Raw genomic sequence first — 20,720 nt, 5'->3', positions numbered from 1 at the left:
AATAACTAAATCATTATTAAATTTGAATCATAAAAGCTTTATTTGTTGTATCTATAAATCGCTTTTATTATCAAGTTCCAGTTTTGTGTCCACCATGCCGTTGTTTTTTCACATCTGAAGTTTGCTGTTTTGAGAAAATCTTTGAAAACTCATTAAGAAAAACAGATTTTGAAATTTTTTTCTTATCTAAATATTTTTTTTCTTCTAAAGTGTGATGAAATCATACTTTATTTTGTAGACAGGGGAATGGTTAGGCCAGTAAAGCTCTTAGTATTTCAAACATGCTTGATAATTTTTTTAAATTAGATTAACTATGTATTATATAAAAACAATTTCTTATTCTGCATCAGTTTATCTCCATAAATTATTCCACTTCCTATTCTTTCACGCATCATTACCTCTGCGTAAAGGCTTTCTGATATTCTTGAACAGGTGATTCCTTCAAAGGAGATATAAATTGGAAAATTTTCATAACCTTCTCTTAATTTTATTTAGTCATATACATTGAGAACACCCAAACTCGCAATTTTGACTCTTGGATCCATACAATGTCATCGCAAATGGATTCTGAAAAGCCAGTATATTACACTAATATAGGTAGGATTTTTTTAATCTTGCTATTTTTTTATGTTAGAATATCAATGATAAATACCTATCTGGGTCTAAAGGAGAGAAATTGTAATGTAAGAAAAAAAAGTAATCTAATGCATGACATATCTTCTATTTAATTTCATAAAATTCCTATTTTGAAAAAATAAAGAAGAAACAAAATGAAAATGCAGGAATTTTAAATTTTTATTTTTATTTCTATATTTTGCTGAGGTCTGTTTGATGTATATTGTTAAATTGAATTTCTTTAAAACGAATATAAACAGCTTGTAATTTTTTGAAATGAAAGGAAATTACTTCTTTTTTCTTGTATGTATCTATAATAGTAAATTCTGAATTCTTATATTTTTGCATACACTAGCTATGTGATAGAGGATGCAGAATATACATTAAGAAGTACTGAAAAGTATTACAGTGATAAAAAAATAGAAAAAAGTATAAGAAAGATTCTAAATTTATACAGATTTTTTTCAAAAATAGAAACTCAAAAAATGAGTAAATGCTCATCAAGAAATAATTATCTTGAATAAGTGGCTCGTCAGTATGACAAGTACATGTAATTAAGAAAACATATCAGTGGACCTTTTCACAAAATATCTTACGACTAAGACAAAAAATTTTCAGTTCTCCAAAAAGTGTCTAAGTTTGTAAAAGGTCTCAAAATATTTTATATTTCTATCACAATAGAACATATTGTGAATTATTCTTTAGAAAAAAATAATATTTTCATCAAACAAAAAAATACAGAGCCTTCAAATTTTAATCGTAGTTCTAAGTTTTTTGTGAAAAGGTCCACAGAACGTTACTGTATCAAATAACCCTTAACACAGAATAAACATGACAGAACTGGAAAAATAATGCAATGCTGACATTTTATTAAAAAAATTTAGATGTGTGATCAAGTGAAAGACAAAGATTAATTTTCGTTAATCTCCTTAATAGAATAAGTTTATAATTGTTTCAGAATTTATCATAAAACATTATGAAAAGACTATAAATCAATCGATATGTAAACATTCAAATGTGTAATGAAATACAATAAACATGTCTTTGTATGTGATATTATTTCTTCGTCTGGTTATAAGGTAATAAGCTTCCCCCTGCATACATGAGGCGTCTTTAGTCTCAGTCTGTCGTGTAAATGCACATCGGAAGTGCCGCAAGCTACACAGTCATGATAGGACTAAATGGTTGCACAAAAGAAACATCAGTTTCAATTAATTCAATTAACTTTATAACACTGAGAACTTAAATGTTAATCAATAAACTAAAGAGGTTAAAAGAGAAAATACATAATCTTTACTTTTTTTGATTGCAGATCTTGATCAAATATCCTAAAAAAGAAATACTGAGAGTCTTTATTTTTTACTGCAAAACTGAACGAAAAGAATTCAATTTATTCCTTTTAAAGCATGGCCTCATTTAAAAAGGAAAAACAAGCAAACATTCTGAAGGGTAATTCTGATTTCCTTGAAATAATGAAGATGGGGATTGGAGGGGTACTACCCCTGTTAATAATTAGACAAAAGGGGAAGAGCTTTTTCAGTCAGGAAGGCTACCGAAAGTAATGAAATAGACTAGACAAAGCAGGAAAAAGAATTTCTACATCAATTTTTTTATGTTGATACTTTATTAAATAGATATTAATTTAACGACATAATTTCATACTTTTTTATTGTGCATGACTTTTAAATATCGGACAAAAATTTGCAAAATATATATTTTAAAAATATGTTTACAATTTAACTTCAAAGTAGTTTCACTTGCATAGAAGTGAAAATTAAACTATTAATATCATCATATTCTCACTCTTTTAGATATCTGCCTTCCATGATTACTTCAGGTCATTATTCCGTCTTAACAACGTTGCAATATAAGTGCATACTAGTGTTCTTAATTTTGCGCTGTAGTTACAGAAAAAACGCCAAAAACTGAATTGCGTTTTTTTTAAGTACATGTATATGTAGAATTGGCAACGAACGCATTGATCTCCATCAGGTTTGTCTGACATTAATTAATTGTCGTTTCTTCTTGTTGCAAATTAAGCGCGCACTTTCCATCATAAACATGCATTAATTGCTGTTTACAAAAGTAGATTTGATCATCCACACATATAAATAAATGAAAGAGGTGTTTATCTACATAATCTTAGCTCAGTAAAAACATCACAATGCATACTTTGAATTTCAAACAACAACGATGACATCATTTTGAGATTTACATCATGACCAGATATTGTAATTGAGTATGATTGATTTAATTACACCAGAATTCACTCAGGTGAACATGATTGGTTTGTTCAGTTATTTCACCTCAAGGACAGGAAACAAATGAGTAAGACTATGTTGCTTTCACTACATGTATAAAAGTATTTGTAGTGTGACAAATATCCAAATACACTGGTGCAGGAGATATGTTAGGTTCTAATCTAGGTATTTAGTTTCCATCATTTTAATTATACACTGCCGAAAAAAAAAAATACATGTAGTGTAAATGGTTAATTCAAAATATGTCCATGTTTTATATAGAACGTATGATCTATTATTTACAAAATTTGGTCATAGTTTAGATACATGTTAGCATAAGCAATCCCTTAAAGTCTCAGACGAACCATTTATTTAAATTTAGTTCCCCTCAACTTTTTCGATTTACCTGTCTGGAGACGTAGAAAAAATAAATTTTGTCAAATAAAAACTTTGACTTTTTTTAACTCACCTGTTTTTTTTTAACAAAATAAGCCTTTTTTTGTAGAAATTCCAAATCCTATCTTATCATTTTATAATGTAATATCATATCTTACTGTATTGGAAAAAATATTTATGATATAATGCTTATAAATACGCAAAGGACAGTCAAATGTGATATAACAAGATAACGTTGATTTTTTATTTTCCTCGTGCCCTTTCCTTGAGATGGATAAAAAAAACTCAGAGCTATTGTTTGAATGTTTTCATATATATTTTATAATTCTCAATCGTTTTTCTCTTATAACTCCTTATTAAAAAATAAAACATTTTATAGCAATGCGAATTATGTATCCAGAAAAAATATTTCCAGCAGCATATTTACTTTTAAAACGAGGCCCAATCTACTTGATCTGCGCATACGTTTTCACGCAGCGCTAGCTTTGTTTCAGCCACGTCACAGTCACAATTGAATGCAATAAAGTCACAGTTGTTTGAATGACGTCTAATTGCGCCTAAAGTATTTCGAAGTTTTTGCATGATGGTTGGCGCATGTAAAAAGCTTATACTATGTCTGACATTTGTATCGCCTATTATGTTTTATTATTATAAATAAATGTTTTCTTTTTGTTAGCATTTAAACAAAATTTATTTTAACAACATGTTCAATCCCTATGTAGAGATTTAAAAGATTTGTCTACGCTTATCAATAAGTAAAATGTTATTTTTACTTTTGAGTTAAAAAAAAAACTGCAGCAAAATGGAAAAGCATGTAGTCTTTCTACTTGAAAATGTTTATTCAATATTTTTTGTAACCTAAGCATATTTACAGTGGCTTGATTTCTTTATAAAACAAGATATGAGGATTTTTTTTAAAGGTGTTTGGCATAAGATATTAAAATTACAGCTCATCTTGAATAACCTATAACTATTTTGTACAATGACAAAACTCACTGCATTGTGTGACTACGGGAAAGGTCTTTATTTTCATTTTATCTTACGTTTTTAACAGTTGACTGAAAGGCATAATTAACCCCTTTTCATGAGAATTAAGTTCGTAAATGTTATTTGTCGCTTTTTTTAAATCAATTCTTTTAAATGTCACACTAGACCAAAAAAAAAAAAAAAAAAAAGAAATGTGGTGAACAACACGATGACTTTGATATTGTTCTGACAAATATTTATCAATCAGTATCAACACAACTTCAAAGAAAATTAATAAAAGAAACATAATGTCATATATTTGATTTTTACATTCAAAATTATACTTAAAATAGAAACAGTCCTTATCATATTTCGCTGCAAAAGTGGGAAAAATAAAATATATATATCCGTTCTTTTATGATTGCAGATCCTGAATTTGGCTTAGTTGATTGTGATTATATGTCTAGATCCCAAAACTGGCTATCTGCAGAAAGACTTTGATAAAATAAGCCTTGTAGCAACCGCTAATGATAAAACGCCGCTTAATGATAGAAATATCATTAAGCTTTGCAATTCAACGCTTAATGTTATAAATTATTCCATTAATATTTGACATTCTCAACCCTTAATGATATAATTCTATCATTAAGCGGCGATTTAGCACTAGCGGTTGTGTCAACTATTTATGCAATCATTTATGGCATTAAGCGTTGAATTGCAACGCTAAATGATGTTTCTTTCATTAAGCAGCGTTTTATCATTAGCGGTTGCTACAAAGCCTTCTTTTTATTCTAGATCCTGAACTTGGCTTTCCACAGAAAGACTATGAAGAGAACTACTGCAGCCAGGTGTATCCTGTTACACTGTCCTGGAAGGATTGCAGTGTATTTTCCCTCCCAAAAAGAAAGCTTTGTTGCCTTTTGAATAAAGAAGATGAATCTCCCAAACAAATTCTGACCAACGGTACACCTTTTTTTTCAAAATGCATGTAAAATAAAAAAATAAGCATTGTTAACCTCCATTGCTGAAAGAAAACAAGCAGAAAAATGCTTAGTACATGTACAAGTGAAATTTAGTATTCGTATCACACAGCGTATTGTACGTGCAAATTCTTAAAGAAATGAAGTAAATCTGATCAATGTTTTCAATTGTTTGTTTGTTTGTTTGTATGTTGTTTAACGTCCCTCTCGAGAATTTTTCACTCATATGGAGACGCCACCACTTGCCGGTGGAGAGCTACAAATTTTGACCTATACTCGGCACTTACGGCAATTGAGCAGTGAGGGATCTTTTTCGTGCAAGCACCTACTGCGACACGGGACCTCGGTTTATACGGTCTCATCCGAAGGACCGATCTCATCGTCCCACAGTGGGATTCTAACCCGCGATGTAAGGATCAACTCCTTACTTCGCGACTCTAGAGCAGACGCTCTAACCACTGCGCCACGCGGGCAACTTGTTTTCATTTGTGACGTTCCCTGAGTATACACTGACCAATTTAAAATCAAGTCTATGCTTTTTGTTTGTTTTTTTTTTTAATTATTATTATTATAGAATAAAGAGATTTGTACTATATCCCAATTCCATGCATCTTGCTATTCAAATTATCCACGTGAAATTCCCCTATTTCGTAACCAAGGTTGACAGAGACACTTTGCAAAAAACGATTCCAGTGGTCTATTTCTGCTTATTTAAGTCATTTAACAAAATGATTGAGTATTTCTATTTTTAGATTAAACATGCACTTTTGCATGTCAAAATAAACATTCCTTTTACAAAAAGGTACAAAGCATTGATATACTAATACCTGTTCAAAATCATAAATCAGGAAAATTAATTACTTACATATGACATGCTTTGTTAAATTTTCCAATCAATCTTCAACTTCCACAGTCAGCGATAAAAATAACTAAATCTTTAACATTGAGTTCATTGTTCTGTGACGCAGCAAAAGATTTTTTTTTCTTTGAAATATTAATCATTCAAGTTCATTTCCCTCAATCTCAATAAAAGACGAGCACGCAGCACGTTTTCGTCAACATTGAAAACTAAATTTTTTGTAGTTCATTACCCTTTGCCTCAGATAGACAGGTATAGAACAGAGACATAAATGTCCTTGACGTATTTTTATTGTCTATTTTTAAAGAGAATCTGAAACATATCATAGACAGACAAATATTTAAAGTATTGAAAGCATATTTAAGACATAAGTCACGACACCTTAAGATGTATTGGAAAGAAACTCAGTTTTTCATATTTTTTGATGAATAACTTTGCAACTTATCCAAGTCAAGAAGGAAAAATTAATTGCATTACCTATGGTATCCTTTGTCAAATTTTCTTATCAATCTGCAACTTCCTTAAATTAGTCATTGCTAAAAATAACTAGATCTGCTCAGCAAAAGTTTATATAACGTATAGTTGCTATGAGTTTTGAATAAGTTACCTTTTTGAGTCATTTCTATTTTAACATTAAAAAATCTTGATACTGATCTTCATATCGGGTAAATTTGTTTCAGACTTGCCAAATAAAATTAACGTTTTCTTATTCGCTCTGATAGATGGTTTTTTAAACTTATTAATTTCTCTTCATTTCAGTTAGTGGAGTAATTAAACCTGGAAGGTTAACAGCCGTCATGGGAGCAAGGTGACTTACTTTTTTGAATAAGATTGAATAAGTGTACTATCTTGCCGTTTATCATTAAAAAACAAACAAGAAATGACGTTATTAGAGCTTTATAAAACAAACAAAACAGGTCATTATTTGAAATAAGGTATATTTGTGGCCAAGATGTTACTTAATAAAGCTATCATATAAGAGTAGTCCATGTTTCATGTTATAGCGATCGACATGCGATGCTTACTCCAACATGGCACCTGATCTCACATCTGATTATTTTTTAGATCTGTTTTCTTATCTCCCAATTCATGTTGTTTCAGTGAACTCTTAAGCTTGATCACTGTTCATTACTTTCATATTTCATAAAATGATTCAATTTTATCTTAATAAAACTAAGTAAGGATTATGAAACACTTGTCAAAGTGTTTCAGTTTCGACGATGTAAAACACAGAATGAAAATACATGTAAGTCATTTAGTTAACTAAAAGGTGACTGAAAGTCTACTGAAAGGTCATTGAATAGCAAAGCTCTGCCATCCAGACCTTTCTGTGACGATTCAGTTGACTTGATGGTATAGGTTTATTCTGTGAAATATTTTACCAAGACTGTAAATATAAATTCCGTAGATGATAACGGTTTTAATCCTTTTTTTAGTGGAGCAGGCAAGTCCACCTTACTGAATATGCTGACCTTCAGAAACAGAGGGTCGCTTGTCATTCAGGGAGATATAAAAGTAAACGGTGTAATAATGGAGAAAGAAAAAATGGCAAATCTCTCAGCCTACGTGCAGCAGGATGACGTTTTCATTGGCACCATGACTGTTAGGGAACATCTTATTTTCAGGGTAAATGAAGAACTTTATTTAAGGTGTGCTTTTATTATCGTGTTAAAATGGAGTATCAGTACAAAAAGGAATTTTTGGAGCTATAATATGAAATAGCACTGTTAGTATTTCTAGGTAATATATTTATTAAAATCCTTTTGATGGATGTTTATGAATTCGCACACAAAACATTGTTACAGTATTTCAATATATGAAGATGTTTATTAGATAATGAAGGCGATTTCTTCAATAGTGTTTATGCAAAATACATGAATGATACTGCAAGAAAATCCCAATATGCAAATATTCATTAATTTAAGAATCGCGTGAGTAACTTTTTAAAAAAATAATCAATCCTACAGGCGATTTTAAAAATGGACGGAAGAACTCCAAAAGCAGAGAAACTCCAGCGAGTAGAGCAAGTTATACAACAGGTATTTATTTTAAGAAAGCATTGAACAATATTAATTTAACCCTTATTTTATATAGTTTTTTTTTCTTTCGGACTAAATCTCCCCTTTTCATAGGCTAGTTGACGTCTTGTGCGTGTCACCCAATTTCAAACGGCGATAAGCAAACATTTAAACGTCAAATGGCAGGTAAAATGCCACCTTTTACTAATCTTTAAACGCTAGCTATTTCTCCTTTTCAAAAGAAAATTGAAAACTTTCCGGTGTTGATTATGGAAAAATGATAAATTGAAATTTACAGCGCTGTCCCTTTCACTAATCGATCAACAACGACATGAGTACGTGTCGATGAAGATTCTCACAGACAAAAGAAGAATAAGTGCATGCTAAAATCATTAAATGTAACCATTTTACTTTCAGCAAAACAATTCAGTCACTGTATTGGCTATAGACTTTTCGGTTTGATCAAGCTTAAAGAAGAATTTATTCCGCCTCGCAGCTCGATCAACCGATTCAAATATTTATCTGTAGACTATCAGTAATTAATCTAAGGACTATATAAGTTTTGATTAGAGTTTCTAATATATTCTATAAATTATCCTTTTTAGCTTGGGCTAGCAAAATGTGCAGATACTGTAATTGGAACCCCAGGAAAAAAGAAGGGAATTTCTGGTGGAGAATTAAAAAGACTTTCCTTTGCCTCCGAGGTACTAAAAAGATTAGATTTTACTATCTTTTTTAATAAAGTCTGTCCGGGCATGTGATTTTTATTGATGTTATATTTATTTTTGCCATCCATTTCACATATTTCTTGATTATTACTACCTTAGTACAACAACTTTTAACCCAATGCAGGCTACTGACATTTTTTTTGATGTAACAGGAATTTCAACAACTTCATTTAAAATTAACATTTTGTAAATACTATTGTTATTTTAATAACCTTGTTAGCAAATACAATCTACCATTGGGTCGTTTTTTGACTGACATATTTTATACCAAATATTAGACCTTTGTTAGTTCTTAATTTGACTACGGATCGCTCCGTATACCTGATCATAGGGTTCTCAGTGTTTATGACAGGGGATGCTTACTCCTTCTAGAATTGAATGAAATGAATGGAGATAATGAACAGTATTCATGCTCAACAGTCCATTAAACAATACAAATTTTGGAGCAGAGCAAACACGGACCTCTAAAACATCAAAGGTGGGATAAGATGCCATGGAGGATGAGCATCCCCTGCGGACCGGTCACACCCGCCGTGTGTTCCTTGTCATGATCGGGAAGTAACAGAGAAATCCATCGAAGAATCCGTTGAAAAATTTCCATTTAAAGCTAATATGAATAGTCAAGGATTGGATTTACCTGTCTTTCTTTGTAATATATTTATTTAAATTTTCATTTTGGTGATATTAATGAATTAAAGCGCAAGAAATTGCACAAACGACTTTAAAATATGAGTCCATGTTAAATTGATTAACAAACAGTATCTAAAGATTTAGTTTTTCTTAAAAAGACTGTACGATCATTATGATGTCAGAAAGTACGGATCCATGAATAGACTTAAAATAAATACACCTTTCTCTATGTAAAAGAAGTTTGTAAGAACTGAAGATTATTGAAATTGCCTCACACGAAAATCAAAGATTGAGAAAATGAAAATTATTTCATCTTTTTTATGAAACTTATTATGCACATTTAAAACACAATTTCAGTTGCTCACAAACCCTCCATTGATGTTCTGTGATGAGGTCACTTCCGGTCTTGACTCGTTCATGGCCCAAAGCGTTATACAATCACTGAAGACCATGGTTCACACGGGACACACGATCATGTGTACTGTCCACCAACCCTCCTCAGAAGTGTTCGAATTGTTTGACGAGTGTGTATTTTTTTTAATCACAAAAGGAGATGGGCGAACATAGCGTGCAGAAAGCCTATAGCTTCAGAAATATAAAAATCATGTTCAGTTTGTGAATTTAATATTTAGAGTAAAGTTCTCATTATTGAAATTTATGAAATTATGATGAACAAAATTTTTCTGAAGAAAATTTTCTCGGCAAAATTTATTCTTTTATTAAAAAAATTAATGTGGTATTCGTGGGGTTCGAACCCTAGCAATAAAAATCCTGAGTATTATTTTCTTTCGAGACTAGCACGCTAACCACTAGACTACACAAGTCCTGATGAATAATGGCATTTAAATTATGTTTGTGATATGACCCTTGACTTAACGGACTTCAAGTATTTCTCGAAAAGATGCGTATGTAATGTCATAAAAGTATATTTTTAAGGTATAGTGGGTCATTGCTCCACATTTTTGGTAACCAAAAAATGTTTTTTTTTATACAAACTTTGAGGATTAACTTTCAAATAGGTGGAGCGAAGACCCACTCATATCGCAAAATAGTATTGTAGTATGAGAAATGACTCTTTTTTCCCGCTTTTGTGTGTGTCTAATATTTTACAGGCGAATAATTTCAATCTTTGGGGGATTTTTGCAAATTATAGAGATTTTACATAAAGTATATTCTAATGTTAGACGAAATATCAAGGAAAATTTTGATATAATTGAAATTAAATTTTTCATCTTCATGTTTGTCACACTATAGGCTTATTGCTCGTCATGTTCACCCATCTCCTTTCTCCATCATTCTACCTGATTCAAGACATAATTTAAAACAATCAAAATCGTGGAATTTAAATATCTATAGTGATTTAAAATTCTTGAAAAAGATCAAGGACGCTTAATAGTCTAAAAAAAAAGAAATAAAACTTGATAGAGACTGATTACATAACTTCCAGTTCATGCACCTGTGATCGGTTTTATTAAACGTCGCGTTCAATATTTTTTTAAAAATTAAACTGCGTCTTAAACAAAAACTGAACACACCTGCAAAAATTACGTAAGATAACCATATTACCGAATTAATGTTAAATACAGTTAATTATTCCAAGCATTTCTCCTTTGTCCTGTAGTGCCTCTATTCCATCGTAGTTATTGTGTAAATGAAATCTTAAATAATTAAATAAACAGTACCTTAAATAATCCAGGCCAGTTTAAGTATTAAAATATCTTATCTATAACATTTTATTTTTAATCACATGATCTTTTTTTACTCTTTCTATAGTTATTGATATATGTGCGTGAACATGTACCCATAGAATTACCAAATAAAAACTCCATGCAGAAATGATAAAACGCATAAATTATAAAGTTTTGATTTTTCCAAGTTAGTATTTAGTTCTACATTTTCCTTTATAATTAATTTAGTTTTGACTCCCTCTCGAAATTTCTTGTTGATGAGAGTTTTCAAATAATTAAAATAATGTTAAAGAAATAATATGCGAATATATAATAGTTTCTTGCAATAAAAAACATTTAATATTCAATATTGTGGAAATTAAATATTGTACCAATATTAAACTCAACAATAGTTTATTGTAGCTTTTTTTTTTTTTAGCACTTTCAATGCTTTGATAACAAAGAATCTAACATTTAATTGAATTAAAACGATTTATTTTGAAATCCTAAAGCATAACCCGTAAATTCCATTCTGTTTGCAAGACATTGGCCTTGAAAACTTTTGTATTGAATTACTTGACAAATTTGAAAACTTAAGAGATACATGTATTTTAAAATGTGACAGGATTTTAGCGCTGTAATTCTTTTTAACTTGATTACAAGTCCTTAAAATGCAGTTTAATGTTTTAGTAAAACAGTGTACTTCAATATCACTGTGAAATTTATTCCGAATTTGTCTCTTAAAAAGTATTAAACTATAAACGAAGTCATGTAAAATTTGCTATTAGTATTCTTTTTTAATTTTTGGATTATCGTTTCTAAAATATAATTTTCATTTTCCTTGTCGTTTTTTAAGATAGCATACTGTATTTCTTTACTTTCTAAAATTCATGCCTTGTTTGATATCATTTTTGCCAGAATCATTCTAATGGCGGAAGGGAAGGTAGCATTCTCCGGACCAGTTTCACACGCCATCGACTTTTTCAAAAGGTGAGAATTTATCAAATTTATTTATTTGTATTGAGACGATACGGACAAAGTCTGTTGCATCACGATATGCAATGATATATACTTTTAGAAAATCTCTCTCTCTCTCTCTCTCTCTCTCTCTCTCTCTCTCTCCTAATTGATCAATTTCGATCGTTTATGAAATTCCCTTGCATTATCTTCTTTAAAAATTTACTTATATAAAAATTTATAAAAAATAAAAAAAAAAATTTCATACTTTCTAATAAAATAATATGATACCACTTTAATGTCCATTTTAAACAGTGTTGGTCATCCATGCCCGGGGAACTATAATCCAGCCAATCATTTTATACTTACTCTCGCCATAGTTCCTGGCTACGAAACAGAATGTAAAGGGCGTGTCGAGGTAATAAAAACAAATGGTCAGGGTTTGTTAATACACTTGTATACATGTATTTTGTAATTCTTTTGCATGTTTTGCCTTTACAGATTCTCGTTTGCTTAATGTGTGACAAAATGTTCAATTATTAAGTGATCAAATTTAAGAGCAATAAATTCGTTCTTGGTATTCAAAAATGTTTTAATTTCTTAACTTGCTTTACAGAAATTATGTGAATTTTATGATAGCAGCTCGGCGTCCAAAAGAATAGATCATTTTGATGTCAAGATGGATCCATATGAGCGAAGAATGTCACAAAAACTTGTAAGGAGAAGTTGTGAATATTTGCATTAAATAAACGTATGTTTTGGTATACATTATATCAATTAGTTTTTTTATATTTATATTTTTTGTATTTTTGATACAAGAATTAGTTAATTCAAAAGTGTTTCTTATTTTACAGCTCGAAGAATCTATACATTCCATATCAAGGTATTTTTAAAATTAGCATACCTGCCATTTCAGCAGTAATCCGTAGCTCTCAAGAACTTTCTTAAAATATTAAACATTGTCATCAAATCTTTTTTACTTTTTTCTTTTCTAAAAGATAAAAAAAAAATTCAAAATCATATGATTTGATATGAAAACACAAAATGGTATTACTGATAAAGAAATACTTCCTTTCAATGTTAGAAAATTCACATTATATACTAGTTAGCGTATGAATATTAGTAAAACTTTGAAACATAATTACTTAATTCTTTGCAGCAGTGGGCCATCATACTTTCAGCAACTTAGATGTGTCATGTGGAGAAGTTGGATTACAAACATACGAGAGCCCATGCTAGTCAAAATTAAATTTATTCAAACAATAGTAAGTATATAAATAAGTAGTTGTAATTTAAACATTGTAACGATGTAAAGGGATTCTTTAAATTATTATATATCCATCGTCTTTTAAATTCAGCAGGTCAAGAACATTAAGACTGCTCTTATATTTACTGACTATGGATATTTACTGAAATCCATGTATCTGTAACCTTTCACTTTGGTCAGCTATAAGATAAGATACCTTTATAGTCTTCCCACTATTATGAGTCAAATTTACCTGAAATTTCAGCTTTGAGATATTATTTACCATTAGAGCTCTTTGCTTTATCTATGGGTCTGGTCTACCGTAAAACTACAAGTATAAGGTACTATTTACTTTTACGGTACTTTGTATTACTTTTGGGTATGGTCTAGAGAATCTCTGACTTAATCAGATATAACAATATATGTATCTTTATAGCTCATTTCTTTATTTATGGATATGATCTACCTGAGAACTTCAGCTATTAGATTATATATACCTTTATAGCTCTTTACTTTATTAATGGGTCGATCTGGTCTTCCTGAAAACTTTCGGCTATAAGATTATATCTATATTTACATATCTTTGTTCTATTTATGCTCTAGTCTATAGAATCTATAACCTTTGTCAGATTTAAGATTTTACCTACCTTTCGATATCTTTACACTATTTATGGGTCTGTTGTACCTGCAATAAGCTATAAGATTATATCTACTTTCACATATCTTTGCTCTATTTATGGCTCTAGTCTATAAAATCTATAAACTTGGTCAGATATAAGATTATATTATTTTTATAAGTTATAAAATATTTACCTTTACAGATCTTTGCCCTATTTGTGGGTCTGGTCTACCTGCTATAAGCTATAAGATTATAATTACATTTACAGATCTTTGCCCTATTTATGGGTCTGGTCATCAGTTGGTCAGTTTATAATATTATCTTTACAGATTTTTTTTGCCCTATTTATGGGTCTGGTCATCAGTTGGTCAGTTATAATATTATCTTTACCGATCTTTGCTCTATTTATGGGTCTGGTCATCAGTTGGTCAGTTATAATATTATCTTTACAGATTTTTTTGCCCTATTTATGGGTCTGGTCATCAGTTGGTCAGTTATAATATTATCTTTACCGATCTTTGCTCTATTTATGGGTCTGGTCATCAGTTGGTCAGTTATAATATTATCTTTACCGATCTTTGCCCTATTTATGGGTCTGGTCATCAGTTGGTCAGTTATAATATTATCTTTACAGATCTTTGCCCTATTTATGGGTCTGGTCTACCTGAAAACTTCCAATAATTACAATCAAGAGGACATCATGAACATTAACGGAGTTATCTTTCTTCTCATCATCAGTTTCACATATAACAATTTATTTCCTGTCTTAAATGTGAGTATTTATAAATAATTAGTTTCAACTTATTCCTCTATAATAGTACCCTTTTTTCTCCTGAACTGTATATTTTTAATTTCCACACCAATGACATACATTTGAAACCTGTACACTAAAATATTTTCTGCATATTTCTGTAGTTTAATACAATCAAAATACCTTGTTTGAATTGGTTTCTTATTTACAAAGTATTGTTGGTTGTAAGATCTATGCTTCAGATTTAGAAGTTAATATGATTTTTAACAGAAAATGTTTATTATAGTATACGTTGATCAGCAATATCCTTGAATATCTTATGCAAAATGTTAAAAAAAATTGTGCATGAAAACAAGTTTACGAAAAAAAATGAGATTCTCGTGTTTCATCATTATATTGATAGATCTTACCATATTGTAGGTTTTTCCAAAAGAAATACCGGTCTTTTTGAGAGAACACGGTGCAGGCCTCTATAGAGTGGATGTGTATTACTTCAGTAAAATGGCTGTTGAGGTTTGTTTTACTTATCTATATTGGCGAATGAATAATGCGATTTTTTTAAAAAAAATTAATTTTCGATTTTTTTAAAAATTAATTTTCGTCTTTTCTTTCATATAGTAAACTTTTAGCTCCTGTTCTGTACAAAAAATTCACAGCCTTATTCTCATCCATTGAACGACATTCAGCAAAGCTTTGCTTTTCATCAAAGAAATTTATTTTATCTTCTTTTCCTATCTATTTATAGATTCCATTCCTTGTCATTAACTCAACTATGGTCATTGCCATTGTTTACTGGATGAGCGGTGAGATATATTTCCAAGAACCCTTGTAATAAATCAAACGTATTCAAAAATAGAGTTATAAAACAAAACTATATTTAAATATATGATCAAAAATTTTCAGAAATCAAAAAGATAGTACATGCATACTGTAGAATATTTTTTGTTCGTGGGATATACCAAGGTTTGCTTATTTTTAAGTATTGGCAAAGTAATACTTTATTGAATTTTCCATGCATTGGGGAACAAACGAAATTATCTGCCAATACAACTTTGACCCCAAAAATTAAAATGATTCTCCAGTAATATGAATTTTGCTTCCCGAATTTTAAGAATATATAATCAATAATAGAAAAGACATCAAATGAATTTTGTTTCCTTTTAATCAAAGCAATAGAACAGTAAATTGTCTCAATTCAAAAGAAAACATATTTTTTTTCTTCGCTTTTTATTATTATATCAGTCCTCTTAGTGCAAAGTTTATAATAATTTCAAAATGAATGTAATAAAGAACATTAGATGTTAAATGTATTCATTATATTTATATCATTCTTTCGTTTATCATCTTTCAAGAAGTAGAGTTCTTGGTCGACCTTGAGTTTTCCACATGAACAAGAAAGTAAATACGTTAACAAGAGTTGTCAATTCCAGAGCTTTGTAGAGAATGATTAAAACGTACAACATGCATAAGTAGTTTTACAATCCCATATGCAGATAATTAAAGTCGATGAAATGATGCACTTTCTTGAGACTTGATGCTTATAATTACATTATGCTTACTTTATAACTTGTAGCATTTATAACATGTGTATTGTAATAATAATTTAAAGTTTGATATAAATATTATAAATATATTTCATGTTCTCCAGTAGAATCATTTTGGGATTGCGGTAAACTTTGCACTTAGATGACTGAAATAAGATAATTAATCAAATATTAAGGGGTGCTCCTATCTTGCATTTTGCATAGTTACAGAAGAGCTGTTGTTTAAACAAAAAACAATAGTACCTCTATCTGATTTTGAATCCTATTCTTCCTCCATCGTTAATTATATATCGGAAATAGTTTAATGCCTTCATAGATGTCTATTATTTTAAATGTTGAAACTGATTTTCTTCTGTTTTAACCTTTTCAGGCCTCGTACATGATCTCAATGCCTTTGTAAATGCTGCTATTATTTCTGTGTTAGCTTCTGCATCTTCGTCTTCATTTGGTAAGCTATAATGGGGATCTTCGTTGTTTTCATGAATATCTGAAATATATTTTCTTCAAAATAGGAAAGCGAAGAAAGAACGACCTTTTACATAATAAATTGAATGGTTGTTGTGACAATTATCTAATAATATGCATAAAATATATATATTTTTTAAATGATTCAGTTAGATTTGAAATTCAATCTTATATAAATATAAAGAGCAAAATTTAATAAAAGACATTTTTAAGATGAACATTTAATGAAGGAAATAACTTACCAGTGATACATTTATCTTTCTTCCCTTATCCGTTTATCAGTATCATCTGTATTATCTGTGTCAGAGTTATCTCTCTTTACTAATCAGTATAACAGTTACCTCCCTTAGGTCCCTTTTCCCTAAATTTGTCTTCTTTTCTAGGCTATGCTATATCTGCCGCCTCACCGTCAGTTACAATTGCACTGTCCTTAGGACCTCTCCTGATGACCCCTTTTCTTTTGTTTGGAGGGTATTTTCTCAATAATGGGTAGGTTGTAATATTACATTTAAATTCTTTTATCTTTTGATTTCATAGAAAGTATTAGTCTAAAATCTCTACAAAGTAGAAAAACAATTCTTATTCTTTCCTTATGTTATATGCCCATTCATGATTGTAGTTACTAAAACTTGGATTGCTTGATTTTTATTTATTTTCAGGTCGGTGCCCGACTACTTCCTTTGGGTCAAGTATGCCTCATGGTTCTTGTACAGTAATGAATTGATGATTACAAATCAGTGGAACGGTGTCAGTCATATAAGTTAGTAGCATTTATATAAACAAACATTAAAAATAAACGTCCTATAAAGTGAATGCTTTATTCAAAATAAAATAAACTTATTTAAATTTTGTTAATGTCAACTATTATTAAAAGCCATTTGCATACCATTTTTCTCTTTGTTTAACACATTATACTGCATACAGGGAATTATTCTCCCCGTTTTATTTTCGCCCCTTTCGCACTCGTTGAGAATTTGATACGCAACGAAATAAAAGAAGACAGCTTTACCTCTTAAATACAACTGTGTCCAGGCGTATTTAAACGGGGGCTTAATCGTTTGCAAATGTGAAAGGCGAAAAATAACACGGGGAGAAAATAATCATGTATACAGTACATCAATATGAGAAGAACATCCCCAGGGGAAAAAATTAAACAATAATAACGTAATTAAATAGTACATGAATATATCAATATCATTTCCATGTAAATTGATTCAAAGAATATTCTACACAGGTTGTGGCGATGTTAACTCTACAGTGTGTATTCACACAGGCAAAGAAATCATTCACAGTCTAAATTATGACGAGGTCAGTATTAAAAGAAAAACGGTCAACAAAAACCTAGTTTCGCTTAAAGATACTGTTTATCGAATTAATTGCAAATTTTCTGTTTTGAATACCTTCATGCGTGCTATTCAGCTGTAATTGACACTGATTTGGTTCATGCATATATGTATGACTCTTATCTGCAGGTATTGAGACCAATCGATGATTTTGTCTCTCAATAGTCTGCCCTAAATTGCTTATTTCTCAACTCTGAGTTAGGTATACAGCACTCTAAACCATAACCATCTCTCTGTACCAGTCTTTTACAGCGATATCTGTTCTGTTGTTTCCTTTCAGAACAATTTCTACTTTGACCTTGTCATGCTTTCGACCATAATCTTGACGTACCGGATTCTGGCTTTTCTTATACTCCTCATTAAAGCCAAGATGTCCAAATGTTAGAGGTGCAGTGAAAGTGAAAAAAATTAGAAAATCGGAAGTAGTAGACATTTTATTTCAAAACTACTTGCAGAGGCCTTACCCAAGTCTGAACGTTAGGTTTGAGACAGAGATTAGTAGATGCTGCAAAATCTGTTGGACAGATTTATAATCTTGAATGCTCGCTATCCATTAAGACATGAAGAAAAACAAATAACTATACTTATTTAAGTGGGAGTACACTGTCGTGCCTTTGATCTGACATTTCTTTGCGATTTTATGAGTATGCTTTAAATGTAGTCATGCATATTGTAAAATATATAAACGAACGCAATCATGATCGCACCAAAAATCTTGACCTACAGTGGTGCTTAAATTTGAAAGTTCATTGGGGCAACCCGAAATTATATTGTCTTTCTTATTTCTTTTTGATACTCAGACTTAATGTGTTTTATAAACCTTCGTCTTTCCTGATGAAATTATGTGTGTGTTTGTACGTATAAGCGAGAGAAAGATCAAGAGAGAGAGAGAGATTGAGTACTAGTTGTATTCATAAATTAATAATTAGTTTTTGCATGTTTAATTTATTTCCCAAACTGTTATTGTTATGCATTTTTATATGTAAAATAAATGGCTCTGAGTTCCTTATAGTTATCTTTTATGTTTCAAAGCCAAGTCTCCATTAGTGTTAATTTTGTGCCCATGTGCTTTTTAAACTGTTAGATTTTAGAGTTATATTTGAAATAAAACATTATATACATATTTTTATGAGTAATGTTTTGTTTGAGGGATGGAATAAAACATAACTATAATTCAAAAGAAATAACAGAAATCGTCTCATATATATTTAAAAAATGTCAGCATGTTGCCTTAACAATGCCTTAGGTGATTAGGCCTAAGAGTTAATTTCATTGTTGACAATTTATCCTCCACGGCGACCATGGTGCTCTGTTTCTAGTATTGGAGACAGAAGCAGATAAATGTTGTGAAAGTGATGATAATATACATACTAAATATTGTCAGGCAATATCGAATATAATTGTCTTATTGTAGATGAAATTTATATGTATATGTTCATATTGAACTAGAGCTAGCTAAGCCTACTGTCGTTGTAAAAGATGACAGGAAACATAACAATGCACACTCTATATGTACATATTTTAAAATACTCAAATTTCTATACTATTTTTCAGCAATGTCTCTGACTAGTGCACAGACAGCTGTATTATATGTATTCAAATTAGAATTATGCTTCTAATTGTTTTGTTATGCCCATGTTTAAAGCAACCAATTATTAGCTTAATATGGCTGAAACTATTCTCATGCTTGCTTTTAAACAACATTTAGGTTGTAGAATATCAAACATCATTCACTGTAAACACACTACAGAAAAAAATATCAACAAATTACACAACTATGTAATACTTTAATTTATATGAAACAGCAACAATTGGTGCAGGTGTGTGTCTTATCATAATTTAATCAATATCCAAGAATGCATTTCTGTAGATGAGTTACGAGTGTTTCACAAACAGTATGAACACTACAAGATTTTTTAATATCACATTTTATGTCTTTACCATAAAAGTTTCTTTTCTATTTTGGTTTTCCCTATTCCATATTATGAAAGATCATTCAAGATTAAGTAAAAAAAAAGGTTTCATATTTCAAAAATGAGCATTTAAAATTGACAAAAATCAAGCTGAGAGTATTGCGTAAGCAATACTAGTCCCCTACCGGCACGACTTAGTGCAATCTGGTTCCTCACAAAAATTAGAAATGCTGAAATTTTATCAAAAATCATTGAAGCGGAACAATATGCAAAATTGATCTATACCTCATCGAGTAAACTTACAAAACACAACTCAGCTCAATATCTGCAAACATGCGAAATACCAAGTGGTTAATATCAATATTGACCAGACTTAGAAGTTTCAATTCTAGGAAAATGTCACATTTTTGTAACACCTTTAAGAAACTGAATTTTGTATACGTTTTTCTGATACATTAAAGATTATCGGTGAGATACGTACGGACAAAACTTTAATACAAGAACAAAAACAATATATTGTTATGTCAGTGAATTAAGAAGACATATAAATATAGAGTTCACTAGACAACAAATGTGAACGCCACATAAATGTAAAACTAACGAGGAAGAAAATTTCAAATTGACATGTAAAATGTTTTGTGAACTTAACAGAATGAATGCCAAATATCATTTTATTTACTACATATAAACTATTTTTCACCTATTGGATTGCATTTCATGCGCTGTTTTTGTTCCATCCGTAAATTTAAAAAAAAACACCTCTAAATATGAATTCTGAAGCCT

At 30.3% G+C, this 20,720-nt stretch overlaps 1 protein-coding gene across 1 annotated transcript; it reads left to right on the top strand.

Annotated features, from left to right (window-relative positions):
- Window positions 1-530: 530 nt before the first annotated feature.
- LOC133193833 (protein white-like) lies at window positions 531-18,728 on the top strand. Its single transcript, XM_061329763.1, has 20 exons — window positions 531-597; window positions 5,013-5,180; window positions 6,816-6,864; window positions 7,493-7,682; window positions 8,024-8,095; window positions 8,680-8,778; window positions 9,790-9,956; window positions 12,018-12,089; window positions 12,372-12,474; window positions 12,673-12,771; window positions 12,911-12,939; window positions 13,216-13,321; window positions 14,556-14,693; window positions 15,093-15,185; window positions 15,418-15,475; window positions 16,587-16,664; window positions 17,065-17,170; window positions 17,341-17,441; window positions 17,916-17,989; window positions 18,305-18,728. The coding sequence occupies exons 1-20, from the start codon at window positions 549-551 to the stop codon at window positions 18,407-18,409; spliced, it is 1,956 nt and encodes a 651-aa protein (XP_061185747.1). The 5' UTR covers window positions 531-548; the 3' UTR covers window positions 18,410-18,728.
- Window positions 18,729-20,720: the final 1,992 nt, after the last annotated feature.

The sequence above is a fragment of the Saccostrea echinata genome, unplaced genomic scaffold, assembly GCF_033153115.1.
Source record: "Saccostrea echinata isolate AGI-Se365-2 ecotype Australia unplaced genomic scaffold, CSIRO_AGI_Sech_v1 ptg000028l, whole genome shotgun sequence".
NCBI lineage: Eukaryota > Metazoa > Mollusca > Bivalvia > Ostreida > Ostreidae > Saccostrea > Saccostrea echinata.
Note: the sequence above shows the minus strand (reverse complement) of the source record. Positions and strands in the feature narration are given on the sequence as shown.

Coding starts and splice junctions, on each gene's coding strand:
- LOC133193833 (XM_061329763.1), top strand. CDS start 549: ATGTCATCGCAAATGGATTCTGAAAAGCCAGTATATTACACTAATATA. Junction 14,694..15,092: donor ATTTATTTCCTGTCTTAAAT/GTGAGTATTTAT, acceptor ACCATATTGTAG/GTTTTTCCAAAAGAAATACC. Junction 15,476..16,586: donor CATTGTTTACTGGATGAGCG/GTGAGATATATT, acceptor TAACCTTTTCAG/GCCTCGTACATGATCTCAAT.